Source organism: Syngnathus acus, chromosome 21 (assembly GCF_901709675.1).
Source record: "Syngnathus acus chromosome 21, fSynAcu1.2, whole genome shotgun sequence".
NCBI classification, from domain to species: domain Eukaryota; kingdom Metazoa; phylum Chordata; class Actinopteri; order Syngnathiformes; family Syngnathidae; genus Syngnathus; species Syngnathus acus.
Window position 1 is genome coordinate 49512 of NC_051105.1, and position 20232 is coordinate 69743.

At 50.6% G+C, this 20232-nt stretch overlaps 1 protein-coding gene across 2 annotated transcripts in view; it reads right to left on the minus strand.

Annotated features, from left to right (window-relative positions):
- LOC119139825 (titin-like) overlaps positions 1 to 20232 on the minus strand; it is a 116565-nt gene that overhangs the window by 24714 nt on the left and 71619 nt on the right. For both annotated transcript variants that reach the window (XM_037280826.1, XM_037280825.1), the window contains 8 exons: positions 19892 to 20174; positions 19501 to 19808; positions 19328 to 19432; positions 18959 to 19156; positions 18581 to 18877; positions 17903 to 18493; positions 17492 to 17794; positions 77 to 17386 (listed from right to left, as the gene is read on the minus strand). In XM_037280826.1, the coding sequence (XP_037136721.1) occupies positions 77 to 17386; positions 17492 to 17794; positions 17903 to 18493; positions 18581 to 18877; positions 18959 to 19156; positions 19328 to 19432; positions 19501 to 19808; positions 19892 to 20174 (19395 nt within the window). The remainder of the gene's footprint in view (positions 1 to 76; positions 17387 to 17491; positions 17795 to 17902; positions 18494 to 18580; positions 18878 to 18958; positions 19157 to 19327; positions 19433 to 19500; positions 19809 to 19891; positions 20175 to 20232) is intronic.

Genomic DNA, 20232 nt, shown 5'->3' on the forward strand with positions numbered 1-20232 from the left:
CAAAAGTGGGCCGTAGAATGAAGTTTTTACATTTGATGAACTTGATGGAATGAGAAGGGCTCGGACGGAACCTTACCTGTAATCTTTGTGCCGGCTTTTGCCTCCTGCGGTACTCCCAATCCATGTTCATTCTCTCCAATAACTCTAAAGTAATAAGTGGCTCCTTCCAGAAGCTGGTCCACTTTATACGTCAATGCGTGGCAGTTAGTGGTGACGGAAACCCAGGCCTTTTTACTCGCCTCTCGCTTTTCAACGTGGTAGGCCTTCACTGCGTCGCCACCGTCATTCTCAGGGGCTTCCCACGTGAGGGTGGCCGAGTCCCTGGTCACTGCTGAAACCTTGACATTGACTGGGGGTCCAGGAGAATCAAGAACCTTGACAACTAACAGTAATGTTGATTTTCCTAATGGCGACTCAATGCTGACACAGTATTCTCCAGAGTCATTTCTTGTTGGCTTTTCGATGGTCAGTGAAGTGCTGGAGTTTGTTGAATCAATCGTTCCTCTCACCTTTAGGTCGGTGCCCTCCTTGGTCCATTCCACCGAAGGAACAGGTTTACCCTTGAATGGAACATTGAGGGTAAATGCCGTTCCGTGCTGAACCACAAGGACTTTGCGCATCTCAACATCCACATCGAATGCTGGCTCTGCAGTTCTTTCCACTGCTGCAGCCGCATCGGAGCAGCGGCTGCGCCTACTGCTTCCAACTTTGTTGATTGCTTTGACGCGGAATTCATATACCATGTCAGATTTTAGTCCAGGAACTGTGAACTCCAAGCTCTTGGTGAGAGCAATGGCCTCAACCCATCTCTGCGGTTCTGGTGACTCGGGTTCCTCCTCTTCCTCTTCTTCATATTCCCCTTCAACCTCCGCCACCGCCGTCACTGGTTTGTGGATGTACTCCCTGTATTCGACGGCGTATCCAAGGATAGGAGCACCTCCATTGTTGGTAGGTGCTTTCCAAACAACGGACACGCTGTCCTTTGTTGAATTCACGATCTTTGGCTTGGACGGAGGACTTGGAACGGCCTGAGGATCGACTGCTCTAAATGAAGCAGAGGCTTCACTCGGAGGGCTCAGACCGGCCGCATTTTCAGCATAGACCCTGAAGTCATACTCGCAACCCTTACGCAGGTTGTTTGCCACGGTGCTACATTCAGCGACTGAATCTCTATTGACACGAATCCAGCGCATGCCGGTCTTCTCCCGGCGCTCAATCACGTAGCCAGTGATTGGACTGCCTCCGTCGCTCGTCGGTTTGCACCACGTGACGGTCATTGACTCTCCAGTAATGTCAGTGGCATCGACGTTAAGAGGAGCTGTGGCAAACGTGTACGGGTCGGTGATCTTGACAGCCTCGCTCTCCAAAGCCTCACCGTTTCCGTGCTTGTTGATGGCCAAAACCCTGAAGATATATTCATTTCCCTTCAGCAGTCCCCTGACGGTCAAGTAGGTTTTGGTGACGTCAGCCTTCACTAGAGTCCAGGCCAGGCGGCTGGTCTCGCGCTTCTCAACAGCATAGTGTGTGATCTCAGCACCACCGGGCTCCTGAGGTGGACCCCACGACAGAGTGCATTCCTCAGACGTGAGACCTGTAATCTGCAGAGGTCCTGCGGGGGGCCCTGACTTATCGATAATGACACAATGTATTGGCATGCTAACTGTCCCGGCAATGTTCCGTAGCGTGAGTAAGTATTGACCGGAATCTCTTCTGATGCAGTCTTTCACAATCACCGAAGTAGCGGTATCTGTCGAAACAACTTGGATTCTCGCGCTCGGCACAATCTCGCTGCCGTCTTTGGACCAGGCGACGACGGGGGAAGGGCGGCCTGCGATGTCAGCGTGAACCTTTAAAGTTTCTCCTGCTTTCACAAATACAGTTTCTCTGTATTTGACATCCATCATGATTCGTGGAAGCTCCACATCATCCTTGACGGCGATCGGGCCAGTGTTGTCAGAGGGTCCGCTGAACAATCCTGCCGAGTTCTTAGCAATGACACGGAAATCGTATTGGCTGTCCTCCGTAAGGCCCGTCACGTGGTAGCGAGTCTCGGGCACGTTGGTGAAATTGCACCTTGTCCAGCGACCTTCCGGAAGATCTCGACGTTCAACGATATAGCCAGAGATCTTGGTGCCGCCGTCATACTCTGGTTTGCCCCAACTCAAGGATACAGATGTTCTGCTTACAGCGGTGACAACGGGGGTTCCCGGAGGATCACACGGATCTCTCGCCGCCACAGCCTCAGAGACCTTGCTGCATTTACCGATCCCAGCAATATTTTCAGCATAGACACGATATTCATACATGATACCCTCTTCTATTCCAGTGACTTTGTACTCAGAATCCTTGATCATTCCTCTGTTCATCTTGCTCCAGAGAATGCTGTCGCGCTCTTTCCGCTCAAGGTGATAGCCAACAACAGGACTGCCCCCGTCATTGACAGGCTCGTTCCAGGTCACCACCATGTAAGACTTTGTGGCGAGCTTAACTGCTGGTGTGGAAGGTGGTCCGGGTTGCTTAAAATTGTACTGAGCTGTAATTGCAGGAGAATCTAAATGTGTGCTCTTTCCATAACGATTGACTGCGTAGATGCGAAATTGGTATTCTGCCCCGTGCGTCAGGCGGCTGGCTCTGTAGACCGTTCTGGCCACATTGCTCGCGGCCATTTGCCACTCTTGTGTGTTGGTATCTCTCTTCTCAACGATATAGTTACTTATGGAGCAGCCGCCATCGTAACCTGGTGGAGACCAGGAAAGCGTGATGCTGTCAGACGTCACGGCGTCAACCTTAAAGCTTGTCGGCGGACTGGGTTTATCCAGGACAACTACGCTTAGCTGTGATGTTACTGTTCCTGCGGTGTTGGCCAGGGTGATCTCATACTTTCCAACATGCTCCCTGGCAGCCTGCTTAATGAGCATCTTGGACGAGGTCTCCATGTTTAAAATTGTAACCAGAGAAGTTTGCTTCACGGGAAGACCGTCCCTCTTCCACGAGACAACGGGCTTAGGTCTGCCTCTCACTGGAACCTCAACAGCCAGGTCATCTCCGGCCTTCACGCTGTATGTTGTGAATAGTAGGTTGGCAGAGGGCTCGATGGCCATGTCCTTTGCGTGCACAGGCAAACCGAGCTCCTTGGGCTCACTCTTTCCTTTCTCGTTGATTGCGACGACTCTGAAGAGGTAGGTTTCGTTGGGAGTCAGATTAGGAACGGTAGCCTCTGTCACCTTGACTGTGCAAGCTGTACCCCATTTTCCACCACTCTTGGGCTTGAACTCCACATTGTAGCAGATGACTTTACTGCCGCCATCGTGTGCAGGTTTGCCCCACAAGAGCAAAACGCTGGTTTTGGTCACATCGACAACGGTTACATTGTTTGGCGGCATGGGTACCTCTGAAACTTTAGTTTCTCTGCTTTCAACCGTCAGCCCTTGGCCGTATTTATTAACAGCACAAACCCTGAAGTAGAAAATGCCACCCTCGGGCAACTCTTCAATCTTAAAAGTGTTTGCCGTGCAGTTGCTGGTAACAGTCGTGTAGGCCTTACGGACAGACTCCCTCTTCTCAACGATGTAGTTGGTGATTTTAGACCCACCGTCAGTGAGCGGCGTATCCCAGACGAGCGTCGCTGAATCCTTTTTGAGATCCTTCACACTGAGGTTCTGCGGTGCACTCGGTGTATCCAAAATCCGCACGGAGACAACGGCACACTTTGAACCGCTGCTGTTCTCCAAGGTGAGTGAGTATTTGCCACTGTCCCAGCGGTTAACATTGTCAATGACAACCATAGTGTATGAGCTGGTGGTGTCGATGACAGCGCGGTCTATGAGAGCACCATCCATTTTTTCCCATTTTACAGTGGGATCTGGCCTACCTCTGATGGTGACAAACAAACGCAAGGTACCACCAGCACGCACAGATACCACCTTTCTGAGATCAGCATCAAGCTCAATCTCCGGTGCTTCCTCCCTGTCCACAGCAACCACCGTGCCATGGACGTAAGCGGCCTCACCCACACCCTCGGAGTTGATGGCGCAGACACGGAACTGATATTCTTCCAATTCCTTTAAGTCCGTGACAGTAAGTTGAGTAGCCTGAATACCAGAGGGTGGCGTACACGTGGCCCACTCTTTTTCAACCGGTCTGTCTACTGTCGGGGCGACTTCTACCTCCTCTGTCGATTTTGGTACTGGCGTATACTCTCGCATTTCAACGACGTAGCCCTTGATATAGGCGCCGCCGTCAAAGTCGGGCTTGCCCCAGGAGAGTGAGACAGAGGACTTTGTGTAGTCTGTCACCTTGGGGTGGTGCGGGGGTCCTGGGGGCTTTGTGGCATCACAGGCTCTGTAAAGTAGCGACAGTTCACTGAGGTCTCCGATTCCTGCCTCATTCTCGGCTGCGACGCGGAACTCATAAAAGTGGTCGGCCATCAGTCCCGTCACTTGGAAGTGAGCGTCTGTCAGTTTTTGTCGGTTGCACTTTGTCCAGCGGACACTGTCTTTGTCACGTTTTTCTAGGTGGTAGCCTGCGATATCTGCCCCGCCAGTCTGCTCTGGGGCTGACCATGACAGAACCATTGAATCCTTAGTGATCCGACTTGCCTCCGGTGTTCCAGGAGCACCAGGGGGTTTGTATGGATTGCGGGCAACGATGGGCTCACTCTCGAGACAATCGCCGACGCCGTATTTGTTGACAGCCCTGACTCGTAAAATGTATTCATTCCCGGCGAGCAGGTTTGTTAATTCGCAATACAGACTGCAGACATTGGCGGCAGCCACCGTCCATGATAAACTGCTGGTCTCCCGCTTCTCCACAATATAGTGAGTGATATTGGCACCTCCGTCCAGGGATGGCTCGGACCAGGCAAGGGTACATCTGTTAGCCATGATTCCTGTGACCTTCAAGGGTCCTGTGGGTTTTCCTGGTTTGTCAAGGACTTTGACTGTGACTGGGAAGGTTTTTGTACCACCCAGGTTTTTGAGCACAAGTTCATAGTGCCCGCTGTCCAATTTGTTCACGTCCTTAACCGTCAGGGCAGTGCATTTGGGAGTGCTCTTCACTTCAATGCGCAGAGCTCTGTCCATTTCCTTGCCTTCCTTGAACCAGAGCACGTCAGGAACTGGTTTTCCGTGGATGTCGGCATCGAGAGTTAAATGTTCTCCAGCGTTGACCACGACGACGTCTTTGTATTTGGGGTCCATTGAGGCCCTTGGTGGTTCAATTTCATCCGTAGCAGTTATAGGTCCAGAGCTGTCGGAGGGCTCGCTGAAGACGCCGGCTGCATTTCTGGCGATAACCCTGAATTCATATTGCTCATTCTCCGTCAGACCGCTGATGTTATATTCCGTCTCCGTGATATTTGTAAAGTTCTCTCTGACCCAACGCCTATCGGGTGAGGCAAGGTCTTTCTTTTCTACAATGTAGCCATTGACTTTGCTGCCGCCGTCATACTGAGGCTTTGTCCAACTAATCTTAATCAAGTTTCTAGAAATGACGACAGCCTCTGGAGTGCCAGGGGGGTCGCATGGATCACGTGCGACAAATGACTCTGAGGCTTTACTGCACCTGCCAATGCCAACAATATTTTCAGCATAAACCCTGAACTCGTATCCAATTCCTTCTTCGAGATTACAGATCTTGAATTGAGTATTGGTGATGAGTGTCTTGTTCAACTTGTTCCATAGGATACTGCTTCTCTCTTTGCTCTCAAGATGGTAACCAATAACAGCGGTTCCACCGTCATTGACTGGCTCATTCCATTCAATGACCATCATCTCCTTGGTTGCAGATTTAACATACGGTGTCCCAGGAGGGCCTGGTGGCTTATATGGGTATTGGACAACAATAGCCTTGGAGTCTAAAGGAGGGCCTTTCCCATATCGGTTTTCTGCAATGACCCTGAACTGGTATTCCACGCCCGTCTTCAGCTTGGTCACTTTGAAAGCTGTCCTAGCTAGCTGCAATGTGACCGACTGCCACGTATTGCCGGTGGTTTCTCGCTTTTCTACGATATAATGTTTCACCTGGCATCCGCCCTTGTACTCTGGGGGATCCCACGAGAGGTGGACAAAAGTGTTACTCACCTCGACAACTTTAAGTGGACCAGTCGGTGGACCTGGCTTATCGAGAATAATGACATCCATGTGAGCGATAAATGTGCCGGCGGCGTTGTTGGCTGTGATGGAGTACTTTCCAAAGTCCTCTTTGCACGCTTCAGAAATCTGGATCCCGGTTGCTTTGAGCGTGTTCACCACATTGACTCTGGAGGTCACCTTCAGCAGTTGACCATCCTTTGTCCAGGTGACCTTGGGTTTGGGCCTGCCAAGTATAGGAAAAGTCAGGCTCAGGTCTTTTCCTGCCAACACACTATAAGTGTTGAACTGCATCTTAATGCTTGGCTCCAAGGTCATGTCACTAGCAACAACGGGTGTCACGAGTGCCTTTGGCTCACTCTTTCCCTTCTCGTTGTAAGCAATGATACGGAACAGATATTCCATTCCGTTTGTGAGGCCTGTGACCGTGCCTTCGCATGTCTTTGTGTTCGTGGCAACACCCCACTTCTCCGTACCCTTGGGCTGCATCTCAATAAGGTAGCCACCAATCCTGCTACCTCCGTCATGCTCAGGTTTTTCCCAGGCCAATGACACACTGGCTTTGGTGACGTCGACGAGGGAGATGTTCCCGACAGGAAGCGGTACCTCGGACGCCTTTGAAGCCGTCTTTGTTTCGTTTGCCTGGCCGACGCCATATTCATTCTCAGCCATGACTCTGAAGTAGTACATAGCACCCTCTATCAAGTTCTCAACCTTGAATGTTGTCTTTGTACATTTGCTTGAGACGTTTGCATAAGCCTTCCTGGTGGATTCACGTTTGTCAATGACATAGTGCTTGATTTTAGAACCTCCATCGATTAGTGGCGCATCCCAAACAAGAGTGACTGAGTCCTTCTTAACATCTTTCACTACAAGATTTTGCGGAGCTCCTGGCGTATCAAGGACTTTAAGGGTAACAAACTCTGACACAGACCCACTGCTGTTAGTCAGGGTTAGAGTGTATTTTCCTGAATCCCATTTGTCACACGAGTCAATGGACAGTTGTGTGAAGGTCAGACTCTTTTCGACCAATGCCTTTTCACTCAGGTTTGCGTCACCCTTCAGCCACTTAATCTCAGGTGTCGGCCTGCCCTTGAATGGGACATGGATCCTAACCGATCCACCGGCCTTCACGGATATGCCCTTCCTCAATTCAGAATCCAAGTGGATCTGTGGGGGTTCATGCCTTTCTTCTGGTTTCGCGGTTCCCGAGAGAACGGCTGGCTCGCCGACTCCGAGTTTGTTCAGAGCGCACACCTGGATCTTATACTCCTGACCCTCTGTCAGTTTGTGGATCTCATATTTGCTGACACGCAAGCCAGTGGGGGGAGTAACCATGGTCCATTCTTCTTCCTCAGCCTTGCAGACTTCAACAATATATCCTTGAATGGCGCTACCGCCGTCAGACAGCGGCTTGCCCCACGACACAGCGATTGAGCTCTGTGTCGAATCGACGACGTTGACATATGCAGGGGACCCGGGTTTGTACTTGGGGTCGCATGCCTTGTAGTAAGAGCTGGGTAGACTGGGCTCTCCCAAGCCGACAACATTCTCAGCAGCCACTCTGAACTCGTACTCGTGGCCGGTGGTTAGCCCAGTGACTCTGAAGGAAAGGTCGGTGATTTTCTGTCTGTTGCATCTGGTCCATTTAACTCCCGCTCGATCCTTCTTTTCAACAACGTAACTTAAAATTTCACTGCCACCGTCAGACTCCGGGGCAGTCCAAGTAACACTCATTCCATCATGAGTAATGTTGGTCACATCCTCAATGTGAGGTGGACCAGGAAGAACAAAAGGAATCTTCATGATGGCCGCGCCAGATTCCAGTGGGCTGCTAGTGCCGTAACTGTTGACCGCCATAACACGGAACATGTACTCACTGCCTTCCAACAAGTTGGTGACTTTGTAACATGTGCTAGTGCAGCTGGAAGAAACAACAGTCCAAGCGAGACGGCTCGTCTCTCTTCTTTCAATGATGTAATGCGTGATGGGGCTTCCGCCATCGTGTAAAGGAGCGTGCCACACTAATGAGCATCTATCCTCAGCTACCCCGGCGACGTGAAGGGGTCCCTCGCAGGGGCTCGGTCTGTCCAAGACCAACACTCTGAACGGCACGGTTTCAGTGCCCGCTTCGTTTGCTAGCCGTAGCGTGTACATTCCGCCGTCTGTTCTCACAGAATCTTTAATGACTACCATTGCGTGAGTTTCTGTGTTTTTCAAGGCAATTCTGAGTGTATTCTCAATTGAAACATCATCCTTGAACCACTGCATTGCTGGCAGTGGTTTGCCACGAACATCTGCGTCCAGTTTGAATGTCTCCCCAGCATTAATGACAATGGTCTTGGTGAACGCAGGGTCAACAGAGAACTTAGGCGCCTCGATCCTGTCGCTGGCGGTGACTGGTCCGCTGCTGTACGATGGCTTGCTGACGGTGCCGACGGCATTTTTGGCTATGACTCTAAACTCGTACTGGGAATTTTCTGTGAGGCCAGTGGCAGTGAACTGGGTCTCAATCACATTAGTGAAGTTTGCCCTCACCCAACGGCCTTCTGGCAAATCACGCCTTTCCACGAGGTAGCCGGTTATATTACTGCCACCGTCGTATTCTGGTTTGGTCCACTGGATAACAATGGCATCTTTGGTCACATGGATAGCTTCTGGCGTACCAGGAGGATCACATGGATCTCTGGCCACGCAACCCTCTGAAACCTTACTGCACCGTCCCGTGCCTACAATATTTTCAGCGTACACCCGGTATTCGTACTCAATGCCTTCCTCTAAGGGATAGCTCTTGTAATAAGTCTCACAAATGAGTGTCTTGTTGATTTTGACCCACAGAATACTATTCCTCTCTTTTCTTTCAAGATGATAGCCGAGGACCGGACTGCCTCCGTCCGAGATGGGCTCGTGCCACTCCACAATCTGGTGATCTCTTGAGAGCGAAGAGATGAACGGCGTGCCCGGTGGGCCCGGTTCTCTGTACGGGTACTGAGCAACAACAGCAGAGGAATCGAGGCCGTGACTCTTTCCGTACCGATTCTGAGCAATGATTCTGAACTGGTACTCGGCTCCAGTCTTCAGTCTTGGCACTTTGATTGTGGTTCTGGCACAGTTATTGTTGACATTTTCCCAAGTTGTTGTTATGGTCTCTCTCTTCTGCACAATGTAGTTTGAAATCTGACAACCACCATTGTGTTTTGGTGGATCCCATGATATAGTCACGCTCTGTGTTGTAATCTCATCAAATCTCACTGGGCCAGTTGGGGGCCCAGGCTTGTCAAGTACTAGGACTTCAATGGTGGCTTCTTTCTTTCCGGCAGAGTTAGCGGCATGAACGCTGTACATGCCACCATCGTCACCTGCCGCCTCCTTAATGCTCAGAATTGTTTGAGTCTGAGTGCTGTGAATGTTCACTCTGCTAGTGAAGTTCAAAGGCGCTCCATCTTTGGTCCACGCTATTGTTGGTTTTGGGCGTCCAAAGATTGGCACTTCAACCTTTAGGTCTTTACCGACATGGACGCTGTAGCTGCTAAAAGTAGGGCGCACATCGGGCTCAAACGTCAAGTTCTTTGTCATGACGTGGCTAGAGAGGACTCTGGGGTCACTTTTGCCCTTGTCATTTATTGCTGTAACTCGGAACAGATATTCCTCCCCTGGGTTGAGATTGGAAACAGTCGTCTCCATTGTTTTGTACGTGTTGACACGAGACCACTTCTCCTGTCCCTTAAGCTGTACCTCGAGCAAGTACTGGATGACTCTGCTGCCGCCATCGTATTCCGGATGTTCCCAGGCTAAAGAGATGCTTGTATTTGTTTGATCGGTAACAGTCAAGCTCCTGGGAGCCTGTGGCACCTCTGAGACCTTAAGCGGATCGACCGTTACTGCAGGCAGACCGATACCGTGTGCATTCTCAGCAAGGACTCTAAAGTAATAACTGCAACCCTCCTGGAGTGGCTCAATCTTCCACGAAAGAGCATGGCAATTTGTGACCACGGCAGCATACGTTTTGCGGGTGCTCTCCCTTTTTTCCACAATATAGTTTTTGATTTTGGAACCACCGTCTAAAAGAGGTACTTCCCAGGCAAGTGTCACGGCTTGGTTTGTAATTTCTTTCACTGTCAGATTAATAGGGGCGCTCGGTGTATCAAGAACCCGGACGACGACAAATGCAGATTTGGTTCCACTGGAATTCTCTGCAGTGATCGTGTATTTCCCGCTATCAGCTCTGCTCATCTGGTCAATTACAAGGGCTGTGTAACTGCTGGTGACTTCAACTTGAGCCTTCTCCTTGAGTGGAGCATCATCTTTGTCCCACTTGATACTGGGCGTGGGTCTTCCCTTGATTGGAATAAAGAGTCGAAGGGAAAGTCCCGCCTTAATTGTCACAATCTTTCTCAGTTCCGGGTCGATGTCAAGGTCCGGTTCATCTGCTCTGTCCTGGGCAACGACCATCCCGGCAAAGTCGGCATGTTCGCCAACCCCGACCTTGTTGCTCGCACACACTCTAAATTTATAAGCCTGATTTTCTTTCAGGTTTACAACCTCAAATTTGGTCTTCTTGACACCTGTTGGCGGCGTGCACATGATCCAAACTTCCGCAGGCACCTCTGCAGCTGGGGCTTCAGTCTGAGCCTCACCACCTGCGACTCGCTCTGTGGCAATGCAGTACTCAATGATGTATCCCTGTATCTCCGAGCCACCGTCACAGATAGGTTTGTTCCACGACAGGAATATCGATGATCTCGTTGTGTCTGTAACTCTGGGGTTCTGTGGCGGGCCAGGCCTGAAGACCGGATCGAGGGCTTTGTAGAATACCGTTGGCGACGTAGGTTCACCGATGCCCACAGAATTCTCTGCTGCAACCCTGAATTCATAACTGTGGCTTTCCAGAAGACCCGTGGCCTTGAATGTCAAATCCAACACAGCTTGCCTGTTGCATCGAGTCCACCGTACACCTTCTTTATCATGCTTTTCAATGATATATGTGGTGATAGGACTGCCTCCATTCTCACTGGGAGCCTCCCATGTGAGCACCATTGAATCCTTTTTCACTTCTGCAACCTCTAAGCCTTTGGGTGAACCAGGGACTGTGTAAGGATCTGCAATCATCACCGGCTCAGATACAAGCGGAACACCACTACCATACTCGTTTACAGCATGGACTCTGAAGATGTATTCATTCCCTTCCAGAAGTTTTGTAACCTTGTGGCAGGTGTTCGGCACTTTTGGATCCACGACAGTCCAGACGAGTCTACTTGTTTCTCTCCTCTCGACGACGTAGTGCGATATTTTGCTACCGCCGTCTTGTATTGGTGCTTTCCATGAAAGACAACATTGGTCTTTTGTTATATCTGTTACAGTAAGAGGTCCCTGTGGTTCTCCAGGTTTATCCAAAATGACCACATTCACCTGTACAGACTTTTCACCTCCTGGATTTTTCAACAGCAGAGTATAGGCACCTCCGTCGGAGAGTTTTGCTTCCTTGACAGTGACACAGGCGTGGGTTGCTGTGTTCTTAACCTCTCTGTGTATTGTGCTTCCAATTTCCTGCTCTCCTTTCAGCCAAGTGATAGAGGGCGCTGGTTTGCCGTGGACGTCTGCGTCAATCTTAAAATGGTCTCCTGCTTTGACCGCGATCGTCTGCGCGTACTCGAGATCAATGCTGATACGAGGGGGCTCAATCTCATCCCTTGCAGTGATGGGCCCAGTGCTGTAAGAGGGGAGACTGAAAACACCAGATGCATTTCTTGCAATAACGCGGAACTCATACTGGTTATCCTGCACCAGTCCAGTTGCAACATATTCCGTCTCGATGACATTCGTGAAGTTTGCCTTCGACCAGCGGCCTTCGGGAAGCTCTTTTTTTTCCACCGTGTAGCCTGTGATCTTGGCGCCGCCGTCATACGCTGGCTTGGTCCATGTGATGTGAACCGAATCCCTGGTAATCCTGGTTGCCTCAGGTGTACCTGGAGGGTCACAAGGATCTCTGGCGACGTGACCTTCTGACACTTTGCTGACTTTGCCAATGCCCACAATGTTTTCAGCATAAACTCTGTACTCGTATTCCATTCCTGGTTCCAAGCCTGTGGTCTTGAACGACTGGTCTGTAATAAGTGACTTGTTCAGTTTGACCCAGAGGATGCTGGTCCTTTCCTTGCGCTCCAGATGGTAGCCCAAGATAGCGCTACCTCCGTCATTTACAGGCTCATTCCATGTCACAGTCATGCTGTCCTTTGTGCACATTGCAATGGAGGGTGTCGCCGGTGGTCCTGGGAGCTTGTACGGATATTGGGCGACAAGAGACTCTGACAAGAGCGCCGGACCTTTCCCGTATCGGTTTTCCGCTGTGATTCTAAATTGATATTCGGCGCCAGTTTTCAGTCGGGCTGCTTTAACTTTGGTCCTTGCGAGCTTTGGTGACACCATCGTCCAGTTAGTTGTGGACGTGTCTCTCTTTTCCACAATGTAATTTTTGATTGTGCAACCGCCGTCATACTCTGGCGGGTTCCAGCAAAGAGTCACACTGTCAGAGGTGACCTCCTCAACCTTAACTGGACCACCGGGCTGACCAGGTTTGTCCAGTACGACAATGCCGATGTCTGCCGTTGCCTCCCCCGCTGTGTTGCCAACGGTAACGTGATAATGTCCAAAGTCATCTTTGGAAGCCTCTTTTATGCTTAGGTTTAACATTGCTTCTGTTGCACCAAAGTTGACTCTGGTTGTTCTCTTAAGAGGCTGGCCGTCTTTGAGCCAGGAGACGGCCGCTTTGGGACGGGCGACGTACGGAACCTCGACTGTCAGATCCTCACCTGCCAACACGCTGAACGTGTTGAACAACATTTTGACGACGGGTGAAATGACGAGATCTTTCACAATGACAGGGACGCCAATTTGACGAGGGTCACTTGTTCCTTTCTCGTTTCTCGCGGCCACACGGAACATGTATTCTTCACCTGCAATGAGGCCGCCGACGCAAGCTTCCGTTTCTTTCACAATCACCGCCTGTGTCCATTTATCTACGCCTTTGGGTTGGACCTCTACAACATAGCACCCGACTCTGCTTCCGCCGTCGTGCTCTGGCTTTTCCCACGACAGTGTGACACTATTCTTAGTAACATCTTTCAGACTGATTTTACCAGGGGGTTGGGGCTTCTCAGACACTTTAACGGACTCGCCAGTCTCAACTGGCAGGCCGATGCCATATTCGTTCTCTGCCAAAACTCTGAAGTAATAGTTGCATCCTTCGAGGAGCGGCTCGACAGTAAAGGTGGCGTGATGGCACATGGTGCTGACCGTGGCGTAAGCCTTTCTTGTGGACTCGCGCTTTTCAACAATGTAGTTCTTAACCTTAGCTCCACCATCGTTTGATGGCGGATCCCAAGTGAGAGTGACAGACTGTTTCGTTACAGCGTCAATCTTTAGATTCTGTGGCGCACTTGGCGTGTCGAGCACCCTGACCTGGACCGTGACTGTCTTGGAACCGCAGCTGTTCTCAACTGTGAGGTGATACTTTCCAGTGTCAAATCTATTGACATTTCCAATGACAAGGGATGTGTAGGACACCGTGGTGTCAATAGTGGCTCTCTCGATGCGTTGGCCATCCTCTTTGGTCCAATTAGCCTGGGGAGGGGGTCTGCCTCTGATCGGAACAAACAGTCTAAGTGTGCAGCAAGCTCGGAGGGTGACCACCTTGCAAAGTTCTGCGTCCAAATCGAGGTCTGGGGGCAGGAGTCTGTCCTCAGCCTTGGCGTTGCCAGGTAGGAATGTAGGTTCCCCAATTCCCTCCCCATTTACAGCAGAGATTTTGATTTTATACTCCCGACCCTCAGTTAGGTTGACAATGGTGAAGGAGGTTGCAAGTAGTCCTTCCTTGGGTGTCACAATTGTCCACTCCTCCTCTTCCTCCTCCTTGTCAGATGTGATGCAGTCTTCAACAATGTAACCGGTGATGTCAGAGCCACCATCATAGGCTGGTTTGTTCCAGGCCACAGTAACAGATGACCTGGTCGTGTCCAGGATCCTGGGGTTGCACGGAGGCCCAGGTTTGTACAATGCGTCACTGGCCTTGTAGAATGGACTGGAGAGGCTTGGGGCACTGAGGCCAGCAGCATTCTCTGCAATAATCCTAAATTCATATTCGTGTCCAACAATAAGACCTGTTGCCTTGAATTGCAGATCTTTGACCTTCTTCTTGTTGCACTTGACCCAGCGGAGGCCTGCCCGGTCTTTCCTCTCAACGATGTAATTTGTGATTGGTGTCCCACCATCACTCTTTGGCACCTGCCACATAATGACCATTGAATCTTTGGTGACAGCGGTGACCTGGGGATTCTGAGGCACATCCGGAACCGTGTATGGGTTGTCGGCAATAATGGGCTCAGAATCGAGAGGTTCGCCGTTGCCGTATTTGTTCACCGCCATAACTCTGAAGATGTACTCGTTTCCTTTTAGAAGCTTTGTCACCTTGCATTCCGTAACCTGGATGTCTGAAGAAACATTGGTCCAGACAAGTCTGCTAGATTCCCGCTTCTCAATGACGTATCCTTCAATCTTTGCACCGCCGTCATCGAGAGGCGGGGCCCACGTTAGGAAGCAATTGTCAGCCGTGACATTTGATAACCGAAGAGGTCCGACTGGTGGGCCGGGTCTGTCCAGTACTTTCACTCTAAAGATGTGCTTGCAAAATCCACCTACATTTGTGGCAGTCAGAACAAATTCGCCTCCGTCCAATCTGACGGAATCTTTGTTGCTCAGTATAGTTGTCAGTTCATTGAACTTCACGTCCAGTTTCAGTGTGTTCTCAACCTCTTTCTCATTCTTGGTCCAAACCATGGATGGGGTTGGTTGGCCTGCAATGTCTGCTTCAAGCTTGAAGGACTCTCCTGCCTTCAGCAGAAGCACATCCTTAAAGATGGCGTCCACCATGATGCGTGGCTCAACGATGCTGTCCTTGCATGTAATAGGGTCCGAGGGCTCAGACGGTGCACTCACAGCTCCCGCTGAGTTTCTGGCCATGACACGGAACTCATAAGATGCATCTTGTGTCAATCCACTGACGGTGAATGCTGTCTCAATGATGTTCGTGAAGTTTGCTCTGACCCAGCGACCGGCGGGGAGTTCTCTCTTCTCCACTGTGTAGCCAGTAATTTTGAATCCGCCGTCATAGTTGGGCTTTGACCACTTGATGGTGATGACATTTTTGGAAATAAAAACAGGGATAGGCTGACCTGGGGGATCCACAGGGTCCAAGGCCATTATTGCTTCGGAAGCTTTGCTGGGCTTGCCGATTCCAGCCATGTTCTCTGCCATAACGCGGAACTCATAGGCGGCTCCGTCGTCAAGGCCTGTCGATTTCAGTACGTTTCCTTTCACCAGACCTTTGCTGATTTTTTGCCACATAATGCTGCTTCGTTCTTTCCTCTCAACGTGGTACCCGATGACTTCATTGCCACCATCAGAAACGGGTTCATTCCAGCCAATTGTTATGGAGTCTTTGGTGAACGCCACTACATGGGGTGTGCCCGGTGGTCCGGGAACTTTGAATGGATAGGCAGCCACTACTGATTCTGAGGTTATGGGAGGTCCTACGCCATACCGATTCTTCGCCTTAACCCTGAACTGGTACTCTGAGCCAGTCGTCAAACGGTTGGCTTTAAACATGGTACGAATAGCAGTGGAAGTTAGTTCTGTCCAAGTCTGCGTGGTGGTGTCTCTGATCTCAACCACGTAATTAGTAATTGGAACACCCCCGTCATTCTCTGGAGCGTCCCATGCAAAGATGCAGTAGTTACGAGAAATTTCGTTGATTGTAATTGGCCCTTTGGGTGGCCCCGGAACATCGTGGACTTTGACAAAGATGTTTTCCACCACAGTGCCAACTATGTTCTTTCCTGTCATGGTATACACTCCGCTGTCTGCCCGGGTGCATTCATTGATGGCGAGGATGACAGTCGCAGCAGTCGTCTCCACGTTAGTCCTCTGGGTGAGCTTCAAGGCGGCGCCGTCCTTCTGCCAAGTGACCACTGGCCGGGGACGGCCCATTGTGGGAATTTCAACCTTGATGTCGTCTCCAGCTTTTGCGATTACGGTTGACTGACATACACTGCGCAGATCAAACTCTGGCAGGGAGGTCGACTCCTTGACAACAATAGGCTTGCTCTCCCGTGGGGCACTTCTTCCCGATTGGTTGACTGCCATCACGCGGAAGGTGTACTCTTCATTCTCATTGAGATTCCTCACAGTGAAGTCCATGTTCTTGAGGCTTGTTACGTGGGCCCATTGATCAGTTCCTCTCTTCTGGGCTTCGAGGACATATCCGGTCAGCCTGCTTCCACCGTCGTGCTTGGGTCTGGTCCAAGCCAGACTCACAGAGTTCTTGGTGACGTCAGTTGGAATTACGCTTTCCGGAGCACTTGGGGCCTGGGAGGCACGGAGGGGGTCGGGCGTTTCGACCGCTTCGCCGACACCAAACTCGTTCTCGGCAGACACTCTGAAGTAGTACTCGCAGCCTTCGCACAGATCACTAATTTTGACTGAAGTCGTCGGACAGGTCGTGACAACAGTGGCAAAAGCCTTACGAGTTGATTCCCTCTTCTCAACAATGTAGTTTGTGATCTTGGCGCCACCATCAATGAGAGGCATCTCCCACCAAAGGACAATTGATTCTTTATCGATTTGGACTGGTTTCAGGTTGAGAGGAGGCCCAGGTGAATCCAGAACTCTCACATGAATATTTGCTGTCTTTTTTCCAGCGGCATTTTCGAGGGTAAGCTCATACTTACCGCCATCATTCCTTGCACTTTCTGGAATGACCAGCATTGTAAATGACTCAGTACTGTCAATGACAGCACGTGGCACAGGACTGCCCTCCTTGGTCCAGGTGACTGTCGGTGTAGGGCGCCCTTTGATGGGCACAAAGAGGCGAATGGAGCAACCAGCCCTGACAACAAGAGTTCTCCTTAGTTCCATGTCCAATTCCAAATCAGGTTCAGCTGCACGCTCCACTACCTCAACCAGTTCCTGAGTTTCTGCGGGTTCACCTGTGCCCTTAGCATTTACTGCACTAATTCTGAAGTGGTACTTGCTTGCGTTTTCAAGCCCAGGAACAACAAATTCGGTGATTTTCAGCGTAGACGATGGCGTGTCCTTAACCCACTCCTCTGTTCCTTCCTTTCTGTGCTCGATTACATAGCCAGTGACGTTGAGACCGCCGTTATCCAGGGGTTTCCCCCAGTTGAGAGTGGCAGTGGTCTTGGTAGTGTCTGTAGCCCTTGGATTTACTGGCGGTCCAGGGACATCTGCCAATAACATAAAGCCTGCTTTTAGTGCACACATTACACTATATCATCCACGCACATCGTTTTTAGAGGCACTTTTGTGTGTTTGCAATTGTTCTTACTCACAGGTAGCAATGACTGTTGTGACTGGCATTGATGGTTCACTTGGCTCTCCAAAGCCAGCTTTGTTCTCAGCAACAACACGGAACTCGTACTGTAAGCCTTCGGTCAGTCCAGTGACCTCATAGCTGAGCTCGACGACAGATTTTTTAGAGGCCCTGATCCACCTCATGGCCCTTTTCTCCTTCTTCTCGACACAGTAGCCGATGATATCGCTCCCACCGTCTTCAGTGGGTCTTCTCCACGTCACTGTCGCTGAGTGCCCATCCACTTTGTCAACTTCTGGTTTTGATGGTGGACCAGGAGGACCTAAAAACAGAGGGTTCACATGGATTAAAAAACACAACAACGACATGTGTTGCCGCACTAACTAAATAGATAGAATACAAGTTTTCAGGAGGTCGAGCCGACACATACCAAATCTATCGACCATCTTGACAGGCTGAGAGTGAGCTGGCTCACTGCTGCCGTACTGGTTCACAGCAGAAACTCTAAAGATATACTCATTGTCCTGGATGAGTTTGGTGGCCACATAATGACAGTCGACGACCTTCTCTTCCAGAATTGTCCAGAGAAGGCGACTGGTTTCCCTCTTCTCTAGTGTGTAGTACTTGATAGGAGACCCTCCGTCTTCTGGAGACGCTGTCCACGTCAAGATGACCTTCTCGGATGAGACACCGCTGCATTCGATGGGACCGGGAGCAGCTGGAACATCCAGAACCTTAACCTTAACCGTTTCCTCCTTCACGCCAAAGGGATTGCTTGCAGTGATGATGTAGTCCCCGGAGTCCTTCCTTGTGGCGTATTTTATTGACAGGGTGGAGGAGGATGCGGTGGTCTCAATATTGACTATGTCTGAGGGCTTCATGTACTTTCCTCCTTTCGACCAGCAAGAGGTCGGAGCGGGCTTGCCGAGAATACTCGTGGCGTTGACCACGATGGTTTCCCCAGCTCTGACGGTCACACCGGCCTCCATCACCTGAGCATCGATGGTAATGGTTGGTGAAGCTTTTGGATAGAGAAAAGAGAGTGGATTACAAATCACACCATTTTGACCCAGGAAGCACGTGTGACAAGTCAATCAAACCAAATCACCGTATTCATCCACGCAGATAATAGTGTCCGTCTGGTCGGACGGCGGACTCAGGGCACCGGCTGCGTTCTTTGCTCGTATTCTGAACTCATATTTGCAGCCCTCCTGGAGATCAGTGACCGTGTATGCGGGCTCTGCAACGTTCACGCTGTTGGCCTTCACCCAGATCTTAGAGGGGAGATCACGTATCTCCACAATGTAACCAGTCAGCCTATGGCCCCCGTCAAACTGTGGCTCAGCCCACTGAAGAGTCACGGTGCTCCTGGTGACGCTTATTACGTCTGGTTTGCCTGGAGCATCTGAACACAAACAGCGTTTGTGCAGCAAAACCAACATTGCCAATGCTAAGTGTCATTGATCCTCACCAGTTTCACACTTACCAATTGGATCAAGGGCAACTCGTGGATCAGTGGGAGGACTCGGTCTGCCAATGCCAGCCAAGTTAATGGCCATTACCCTGAACTCGTACTCGAGGCCTTCAGTCAGCCCGGTCACCTTGTGCTCCTTCATTCTCAAGGCCGTCGAGCTTGCCCTCTTCCACAACATACTATTCCTTTCCTTGAACTCGGCGTGATACCCTGCGCATTTGTTGTGGAAAGGGAGAGTGTGGTGAGAGAGTCTTCATAAGTTTACGAATGTAGGAAAAACGACCCCGACCGACGTCATTTGCAAAGGAGCTCAAGTACCCCACTGCGTTTGTACGTATACGCACAGTGCGCAGTGTGTCATGAACTCACGCACAGCCATACCTGTGATGGGAGATCCTCCAGTCTTCCTGGGGTCTGACCAGGCAAGATAAGCAGAGTCATGGCGCATACTCATGACCTGAGGTGGAGGAGGAGCGTCGGGAACGTCTGGGGAAAAGCACAGATGTTTTGTACCGGGAGAAAGCTACGTTTCGGCAAAAAGAGCAGACACTTACTGAATGGATGTTTTGCAATCACAGGTTCCGACTTAAGCCCCTCTCCAACGCCATACTTGTTCTCAGCACACACTCTGAAAATATATTCCGTGCCCTCGTGGAGACCAGTCACCCTCATGGTGCTCTTTTCCACCAGAGAAGAGACAGTCACCCACATATTGGTGACCGAGTCCCTCTTCTCTAGAATGTAATTTGTGATGTCTGAGCCCCCATCGTCTTTTGGCGCTGCCCACTTCAGTGTGGCGCCGTCGGCAGTTATGTCCTTGAATTTGATGGGTCCTACGGGGATGCCAGGCTTTCCCACCACCCTGAAAAAAAAGTCCAGCGGTCACTGCATATGAACAGCGCAAGCATGACAATGCATTCATCTCTCCAGGCATTGGTTTAGCACCTGATGAAAATGCTAGACTCTTTGCTGCCAGCGCTATTCCTCAGGGTGATTGTGTATTTTGAGGCGTCGCTTCTCTGGCAATCCCTTATCAGGAGAGTGGTGTTGACGCTCGAAGATTCTGCACAAACACGTCCCGTGTCTGTCAAGTCTTCATCCTCCCCCTTCTTCCATGACACCTTAGGCGTTGGTTTGCCCATGATTGGAATCTTCAGACGCACTGTGCTGCCCTCTTTGGCCACGTAACACATGTCGGGAAGTTCCCTCAAGTCGCAAGTGGGATGAACTGTGGAAAGAAGGGCCACGATACTTTTCAAGAAAATTCCGAGACATATTCCCAGACA